Source organism: Dermacentor albipictus, chromosome 5 (genome assembly GCF_038994185.2).
Source record: "Dermacentor albipictus isolate Rhodes 1998 colony chromosome 5, USDA_Dalb.pri_finalv2, whole genome shotgun sequence".
In the NCBI taxonomy this organism is placed as follows: domain Eukaryota; kingdom Metazoa; phylum Arthropoda; class Arachnida; order Ixodida; family Ixodidae; genus Dermacentor; species Dermacentor albipictus.
The window spans coordinates 80,266,544-80,276,203 of NC_091825.1; the positions used below are offsets into that span (position 1 = coordinate 80,266,544).

The window sequence follows — 9,660 nt, forward strand, 5'->3', positions numbered from 1 at the left end:
GCAACCTTCCATGTCAGTTTACAATTCTTTCTTTTGTGAAAACCAGCGTAATTCATCACACGACGTTGCTATGATGCGTGTTTGCTTGTTGGGGTCGTGCACCGAAATTCGAACTCATGAGCTTGTCATTTTTCCTCCGCATGCATTCTGCTAGCGTGAGAGCCGCGCTGTATTTCAACTGCCGCCCAAACCCACTGGCATTTATCTCGGAACCAAGCACAACGCGATGCTCTGTCTTAGGCAGCACGAAAGGCGCGAAGCGACCGATGTTTTTTTTACAAAGCACGGTTGGGAGCGCTGTAATTGTGACGCATTCGGGTGCAGAGGGCGCGCTGTCACGTGGTATTTCTTAAACTCCGCGTGCTTTCGTTTTTCCCGAATAACAACGGCCACGCTAAGTCTATCTCGTTGGAAGTGTCTTGGTTGGGCAATATTTGTGTAGCTCTACAACGTTTTTATTGAGGCCTGAACATTTCAAGCTATATTTACAAAGTTAATTGATTTATCTCAGCTAATTACTCATAGAAAGACGAGCAATAAAATGGTACTGTAAGTTTAGATAAACGTTAACAACATCCACACGATTTCTGTTCTGTAGAACGCATAGGTTTTTCAAAATCTTGGTCCAAGTTAGCTGGGACACCCTGTTGGGCTGGCGAGCACGAGGTTGCGGGATCGAATCCCGGCCACGGCGACCGCATTTCTATGGAGGCAAAATGCGAAAACACCCGTGGTACTTAGATTTAGGTGCGTGTTAAGAACCTCAGGTGGTCGAAATTTCCGGAGTCCTCCAGTACGGCGTGCCTCACCATCAGAAAGTGGTTTTGGCGCGTAAAACCCCATAATTTAATTAATTAGTTTTAAGCTGGGACACCCTGTATATATTAATGTTGCCGGATTCGAGATCTTCGTAATGTAATGAACAAGAAGAACGGGGGTTAACTGAGCGGCCCGATATTTATTAATAATATAAGAAGCCGACAAACAATAACACCAAGGACAACATAGGGGAAATTACTTGTAAGGATTAGTTAGTAAACCATAAATACTCAAAAAAGGGGATGGGGAAACGGCGCCGCGGTAGCTCAGTAGGTGGAGCATCGCACGCGTAATGCGAAGACGTGGGATCGTTCCCCCCACCTGCGGCAAGTTGTTTTTTCATCCACTTTCGTATCAATTAATTTATCATTTCTTTAATTCAATTAGTTATTAGAAGTAATTTCCCCTATGTTGTCCTTGGTGTCATTGTTTGTCGGCTTCTTACGATATTAACAAATATCGGGCCCTTCGTTCACCCCTTTTCTTCTCGTTCATTACGTAACGATAGCCTTGAATCTGGCAAGATTGATGCATTCACATAGCATTTGTGGGTTTTAGACCAGTTGCCTTCAGCCAAAGAGATCACGTACTCGTGATGCCTGCGGCAGAAAGGATGTTCCACATCCGCCGCTAAGGTTTGTGAGTGGTGGCGCTGGCTAGCACTTCCAAGGTTAGTTCTTGTAGTAGTAAAACATAAATACGCAAGAAAGCATATGGCGAAATGCCCTGCCTCTTCCTCGTCGCCAGTCACGATGCAGCCGAGCTTCTTCAACGAACGAACGCTTGAGAGTGGCACAATAACACTGCGCAAACGCTGCGACACATGTCTTTTTTTTTTGATATTTCGCGAGCTTTCTTTGCAACCCGAAAAAAAGGACTACATGAGACGTATCGTAAAGAACACAACTCGACCGGTGGCTTCTGAAGGTGCTCTACAAATCTGCGTATCATACCTGGGGTCCTCAGCCAATGAAAAGGTTGTGTAATTAAACTTAATTGGGAAGTTAAGGGGAAAACGAAATTTGCCTGAGGTTATTGCGAATAGTATGTGTTCTGTTCAATTGGCTTCCGACGCGCCTTTCATTTTTAAATTCTTGGCTCAAGTTATGTGGGACACCGTGTATATGTATATTGGTAATTACAAATACAGCAAGTGAAAGAGCCTGGAAATGCTTCTGTCAACTGTTTTTATACTTAACGGACACATACCTATTTATCGATCCCACATGGGGAACCATGGGGGCCTAAAATTTTTTTTTGAATTTGCTGTTATTTCTTGCAACTATATATAAATCTCAAGATGATGCAGGGACAATCGGCAACGACTGCCCCACAGAGGTGCCGGATACAGCCCAGTAGCAACAGTACAGCGCACATAAAAAATGCACATTTGCTACAAAGCAATTTTAGTAATTAAACGAAAAATTGTACTTAACGTTCAAGTTTACAGCGTAATTAAATGTATCGCTAGTTTAGGTAATAGTATCATCGTGGTTATACGCAACGAAGTACAATCAACATATATTAATTGCAATATCCACAAGAAAGAAAGTCGGCAGATGCGTGCGACCTTGGAGGTTTACAACCTAATTTCCAACAAAGCTGTTTCTTTCGAACAGTTGCAATAAAGTTTCAGTTTCTTGTAATTATATCGCACAGTTTAGTACGCTGCCCGTATGTGTGTGACGGTTCCGTTTGAAAACTTGCCCGCGTAGTGCGTTGAAAAACTTCTTTTTGGGAATTTTTGAAAAGGCAGTTGTTCATCAACATACAAGTTACTTCACCATAGTATGTACCATGGTGTCCTCCCTCCCTTCCTCTCTGCACCCCTCCCCCCACTCGGTTTCCGCTAGATTTGATATCGGTTGAGTTCAATGTTCTCTCAGGGCAACGGGATAAATTACTTGCTAGCAAAACACATCCCTAAAGCTCCGGATCGCTTGCATGCGTAATTTGGGTGCAAAAATACCACCTGGCGGCGATCAACCAATTGGGAGACGCAAACCTTCTCTCCGGCCTCCTCGCATGCTCCTCACTGCAGGGTTGGCGGCAAGATAAAAGCATGTCACTACCTTTTAGTTTTATTCAGGGACCTTAGGGAAGTATGCACAACTCTGCACCCTTTGGGAACACGTACAGGAACCCTAACCAATGCACGAACGACGAGCGGTCGCTGTGCCATGCCGATGTAAATAAATGCACTGGTCAGTGCTTTGGACACTCAGCGGCGTTCTTCTGGGTAAATTGTGCGGTTTATAAATCGACATACAAATGTGGAAAGCAGCGCTCCACAACATCTTAAAGAGATTATGCGAAACACTTCTCTGAGAAGAGGTCAAACAATTAAAATAGTAAGCAGCACGAATCACACCAGTGGTTAGAGCTACCCATGTTCTTTATGTTGAAGCGCGATGTGTTGGACTGTGTGCTGGCTCTCGCGGTGCTGGGTCGAATGCGAACAGTAATTCATGGCTATATATGGAATTCGTCGGAATCGTAGCTGTCACTGTTTGACAGCTCCGAAATGCTAGTGCAGCTGACATCGTCACCCGTAGACATCGTGCCAATGTTCCGGCGTGCTCACGAATTAGCTAAACCTAACAATGTCATTATCCTGACACGGTAAAAAAAATCACCGGAGTTGCGCTTTAATCGATTAAGAGAAAGGATAGCTTAAACTTATTTTTAATGTGAGCCAAACTTCTTGCTTGGCACATATCGCTGATTAAGTTCCAAATTACACGTTTTAATTTCCTCTCTTGCATTTTTGTCTTGTGTGCAGATGTTCCTTTCCTCTGTCTACAAGAACCTTCACATGTGACCTACGATAGCAAACTTTTGTGGCCAGCCAGTGCTCTCCTACCAAAGAAAATTTTCCCGGGCAGCCCAGCTGGCCTGCTATGGCAATAGCAGCGATAATCTACAATATGCCTTTGTGGCCACATTTGCTGCTATTTTGCACTGTTGTTAATTACACATTCTTATGTTTTCAAATTTATTATGCAATAAAGTTTGACTAATGATGTAAAGAAGATGCCTTGCAGCATTTTAGCTTGCATACACGTTGTGCACTGCATTGCATGAAGAATACATTTGTACAGTGTGTGTAAAAAAAGTGTATCAGCATATTCTGATTTATTTTTCAGTTCCAGTAACATGTCATATGCTATGGAATTCGGAAGTGGGTGGTATGCCGAAAAGCTGGTCATTGTTTCTGTGTGATGCTACGCCAGCATATGACCATATTTTACTAAGGGCACCCACAAAGTAAATTACAATTCACTTTGAAATGTGGCACTAGAAACAGAAAATAATCTTTATATTGACGGATACAGGGACGCACAGACGGCTGTTCATATGCAAATAATCATTGTAGCACAGCTTTGTGTTTTGTATGTTGGTGTCGTGCTTATCTGCCACCTATAACAAAGACCAGGATGCGGTTTCTGCCTGAACCGCACCATCACTGACAATGTTTCCCTGCTAGAAACTATTTAATTTCTCAGTAGACACAGCAAAGCAACATTTTGTCATAATTATGTGTTTCAGGCAGAAGGGACATCCTTGTTCGAGTCGATACATGCATATTAGCATAACACCGGCACGCAAAACATACCTTTTTATTTCAGAAATAATTGTTACAGGCGTCATTCAGTTGACAGGACTAATCAAAACTCGCTTGTTGACCAGTCGGGCCTGACCACTAGTGCAGTGCTACAGCTAATTCCTAAGAATGGTTCACATCTGGGAGAACCTCCTGTGCACCACCATTCGACAATAGAAACATTTTCTGATATCGACGCCTCATTAAACAATAAATTATAACTGTGGACACTACTCGTATTACTGTACACGCTGCCACACAAATTTTGGGAGATGTTTAATAAAGGTTTCCAGTCTTTCTTGGCAAGATGTCCCTTTAGCCAACTTTCAGATTAACGTTGGCAGGGCTTACTGAAGTTGCTCTATAGACGTCCATGGCTAGAAAATGTCTTGACGAAGACAGCTACTAGAACTTTGAATTAGGTGGTGAAGACATCTTTTAGACATCAATTAGCTGCTCCTGTGTTTCATGGGTATAGTTTTTATAGTTTCTCGCTGTCCAGGACAAAACCAGGAAATCAGACAATGGAAGGAAGAAACCAACGCTAATTCTGCATGAACTCGATATCCGCCTGGGCCATAATAATTGTTCACTGTTGTTTTCACGCTACATTTCCGTAAGAAGTGGAGGAGGAAATATGAAAAGCTGTGCAGGATCATCACCATGATCATAATCGTCATCACCAGAAGAAGAAGATCCCCTCGAATGAGATGCCTGTGTCGAAGGAAAGTCGGCCTTCCGTTTCTGTACCGCCAGCGTCAGCACCAAAGAAGACCGTCGTGCTATCTGACCGGTACGAAGAAAAGCCCCCCTTCGGAACGGGCGCCTTCCAGTTCTACATCATAATGACCCTGTCCATCGCGGTGGGCACCTTCGCGCTACACTCCAACAGCTTCAAGCTGACGGCCGCCGTCATGGACCACTGGTGCAGGCGGCCCGCTCTCTTCGAGAACCTCAGCGTGGCCGAGTGGAAAGAGCTCGCCATTCCCGTGGACGAGCGCGGAAAGCGCAGCCGCTGCACCGTTCGCGACCCGCCTGGCGCCGGGAGCGCGGCTCGCATCGTGCGCTGCACGTCGTGGGAGTTCGACCTTAGCGCGCACGGCCACAACATCGTGAGCCAGTGGAGCCTCGTGTGCGACCGGCGCTGGCTGATCGCGGTTGCGTGGCTCGTACACTCGGTCGCTTGCATGGCCTCACTGGCCTTGGCGGGCGCGCTGGGAGACTACATCGGTCGCCGGATCGTCGTGTTTATCGCCTTGCCGGCGATGCTCATAGCGGGCGTAGCGAGCAGCATCCCCAACGACTTCCACTCGTTCGTGGCCCTGCGCTCCGTCGTGTCGGCGGCCATCAGCGCCCTGGTGCCGCCGCTGGTCGCTCTCGTGTACGAAGTGACACCCATGGAGAAGATGCCGGTGTACAGCGTGGCGAGTGCAGCGCTGCTGGTGGTCGCGTCGCCTGTCGCGCTGTTCGTCACGCGTTTCTTCAAGGCCGGCTGGGCGGCGGTGCAGCTCGTGCTGATGGCGCCCGCGTGCCTCCTGCTCGCCACATACTACACCGTGGACGAGTCGCCGGCCTGGCTGTTGGAGATCGGCGAGGCAAAGGAAGCCGAGCGAGTCATGTTGCGCGCGGCCGCCTTGAACCACGTGCCTCTGGAGGTGACAGACGACTTGATCGCGCAGTACGAGCAGTGGATCGTCGGCCAGCATCCCCGCCAAAGAGCCGAATACCGCGGTGCGTGCAGCGCCAGGTTCAGGGCGCGCGCCACTCTGCTCGCGTGCATGTGGACGGCTCTGGGCTACTCGTACGGCACGTGCGTCTCGAGCGACAGCGTCCACGCCAGTGACATCGCCAACCTGCTGAGTCACCTCCTCTCTGGCGTCGCCTGCGTCCTGGCCGTTCCTAGCGTACATCAATACGGCTTCAGGCGCGTGGTGCTCGTCTCGGCGTTTGCCTTCAGCGTGTCGTCGGCGCTCCTGCTGGCTATCGATGGAGGCGACGAGGACTCGTTGCTTCTCGACACTCTCCTGCTCATGTTGCGCGTGGCGGGCAACGTGGTCATTACGTTCTTCTTCGCCCTGGCTATCAGGTCGTATCCAGTCATTGCGCACTGCAGGGCCGTCGGCACGGGGCTCGCCTGGTCCCTCCTCGGCGGTATCATGGGAGGTATAGGCCCTGCCTTGGGCAGCGGGCTCAGCACCGACCTGCGGCTCTCCGTGACGGCCGTGCTGATGGCGACCTTTGCAGTCGGGGTAGCGTTCCTGCCGAGTGAAGTGGACTGGAGGAGCCAGGCCTGCTCGACAGCTTACAGCAGGTCCAGCATTCCATCCGCTGGAGAGCTGAGGCGCACCCTGCTTGAGTCCCTGGTGCCACTGCCCAAGGAGCCTGTCAAGCGGCGTGGTGCGCAGCCACGCCCGAGGAGCCTCTCCTTGCCAGAACAGTACTCCTTGCGCCTAGCAGAAGCGTCGAAGTCCATCAGTGGCGATTAGAGGACGCACCGGCTACCTTCCTAACCGTGCTGCCATCTGGCATGGTTTTTATTGCTCACTCTCCTTAAAAAATTTGATATAATGCTTTGAAACATGCTGCTGGTAAATGCCTAATATTTTGCTTGCCCTATGACGAACATTCTCATTTTACCAAATTTATTGGTTTATCGTTGCTGTCGTGTTAATTTAAAGCTACAAGTTATTTGCCTTTAAGGCTGTAAGGTGGACTCCGCGCTGCAAGCCAAGAACTCTCGTTCCCGGCACGTATGGCGGGGTTTACACGTTTCAATGCGTGGGTTCTTTTACATTTTATTGCAGTGTGACATACAGACGAGGCACACCTTGTGGAACTTAGCATCCTTAAACGATGAAGTCGGGATGCGAATGCAGGGCACAAGCAGGATATGACTTATTTTGATCTCGTTGCTTCAGCAACAGTGAAAGAACTCTGTGCATTCAATTTCAAGACAGTACACTGCATGCAACCCGTCAGTTTATTTTTTTTTCGTATAGCTGACCATGAACTTAGGTGGTAACTATTGTTTAGAGGGATACAAAAAAGTTTCGTTCTCTATAATTCATTTCTGCTTCGAAGTACGTCGTTGAAGTCGGTTGTGGCCTGTAAGCGTAACGAATCGGTTTTATACTTCTGATGTTTGGTCTAACACAGACACTGCACAGATGCTTGCATCCTCTATTCAACATGCTCAATATTTCACCTCGGCCTAATGATAACGTGAAATTCAGGCAAGCATTAAGCGGAAGTTTAGTGACAGACATCATACGTTGCGACGAAATTGTAAATAGCTATAAAAAAGAATGTAAGAAAATATAGGAACTCTTCCGTTTTCTTGTACGTGTTTTGCGAGGCGAGTGATAGAAAAAAAAAAACAGCTTGAATTTGGTAACAATATTTCCTAAGGAAAGCGTATGAGGTAACGGGATGTATGATAATATTGCATATATATGTTCCAGAAACTTGAAGCTTGTACAGGTTTGTTCACCCCCACCCCCAACCCCCTTCGAAGACTGTGAACGAAAAAACCAGTCAAAAACACAAAGGACAAGAGGAGAAGTTCACATCACAACGACTGGACTATCAACTGTGGTTTATTAGAATCGGTGTAGTCCCAGCAAGGGCAGCAGAGCATGCGCAACCGCATCATCACTTATCACATAGCATGAAAAGACAGCACCGTTTCTATCGGGACCGACTTAGAAATTCAAATTCTTTTTCTTGTAAGCGCACCGAGGTTGTACTAACGCAGTCATCACCTAATAAACTGATGAAGTACGCTTCCAAGATTTCACGCTCTTCTTTGCCCTTGCCCCTACCAAGAATCGTCACATTGCTAAACAAAGGATAACAACCACACTCATTGCAATGGCGAGGCAAGTTTGCACCGTTATCTGACCCCAGGGAGGAGTGGTGCTCACGCAGGCGGTCATTAATACATCGACCGGTTTGGCCTATGTAAAATCTTTCGCACGTGAGAGGGAACTTATAAACAACCCCTGCAGCACATGCCGTGAAACGATTTTCATGCTGCGTTGTGCAAACATGGTTCCTTGCCCTGCCTCGAGAAATGCGCGAACACAGACCCGAAAGCTTACAAGGGGCAGAAAAAACAACACTTACTCCCTGCTTGGCGGCAACTTTCTTAATACTGTGGCTCACTTTATGCACGTACGGCATAACTTCAAGTTTCTTACGTTCAATAGCCCCACCATCAACCAGCTCCGTACGTTCCTTCTTTAGCCTCTGAAGCAGCGATTCAGCCACCGCTTTCAAAAGAGGCGGAGGGAACCCTGCGGCTTCTAGACGTTGGGATTGTGCGTCAAAGCTACTTTTAATGGCGTGGTGACAGCTTCTTTCAAGTGCATTGCGGAAACAATTCATTGCAATCCCTCTTTTAACAATCTTTGAATGTGCAGATCCAAATGGTAAAAGAGCTTTCTTGCCCCTAGGTGAAAACATCCAGCACAAATGCCCGTCGTCAAAGAAAGTTAGTTGCAGTTCTAGGAACCTGATGGAATGATTGCTAGGAAGTTCATGAGTGCAATTAAGAGTGCGTGAAGAAGCTTTAAAAGCAGTCAATACATCGTCTACTGCTGCGGGCAGAGTGTCATTTGGTAAAAGCTCTAAAAGTACTAAAAAATTGTCCACATACCTAAAAACTTTGCACACACGCTTGTTTAGAAGGAAGCCTTGAAGTTTCCTGTCAAATTTTGCTAAAAATATCTGGGTAAGCACTGGGGCAACACTAGAGCCAATACATATTCATTTTTTCTGAAGGAACAAGGAACCTTTGAATTCAACAACAGTGGATGACAGATAAAAGGATAGGAGCTCTAGAAAGGCATCCACCGACATACCACATGCATTCTGGAAGTTTACAGCGCTGCAGTGATCAATAAGTTCACGCACAGCTACAAAGAGTTCATCATGGGGAATGCTGTAGAAGAGGTCTTCAATGTCAACTGAAAAGGCCGTGTTGGCACCAGGGATCCCACTATCCCACTATAGTCCAGTCGTTGTGATGTGAACTTCTCCTCTTGTCCTTTGTGTTTTTGACTGGTTTTTTCGTTCAAGTATGTACCAACTGGCCCAGATTTCAACCCTTCTTCGAAGACTGTCTCCGTTCACATTTAAAAACTGTAGTTCAAAAGTACGTTTCATTGACCTACACCACGGCACTATGTCACAAAGATGCGGTGGCGTTGTCGGGGGTGACTCTCGCATGGTAGGCA

The 9,660-nt window shown here is 47.1% G+C and overlaps 1 protein-coding gene across 1 annotated transcript; it reads left to right on the forward strand.

The window, feature by feature from the left end:
- The first annotated feature begins 4,479 nt into the window (after nt 1-4,479).
- On the forward strand, nt 4,480-7,490 carry LOC135910798 (solute carrier family 22 member 7-like). Its single transcript, XM_065442899.2, has one exon. The coding sequence runs from the start codon at nt 5,134-5,136 to the stop codon at nt 6,907-6,909; it is 1,776 nt and encodes a 591-aa protein (XP_065298971.1). The 5' UTR covers nt 4,480-5,133; the 3' UTR covers nt 6,910-7,490.
- The last annotated feature ends 2,170 nt before the right edge of the window (nt 7,491-9,660 follow it).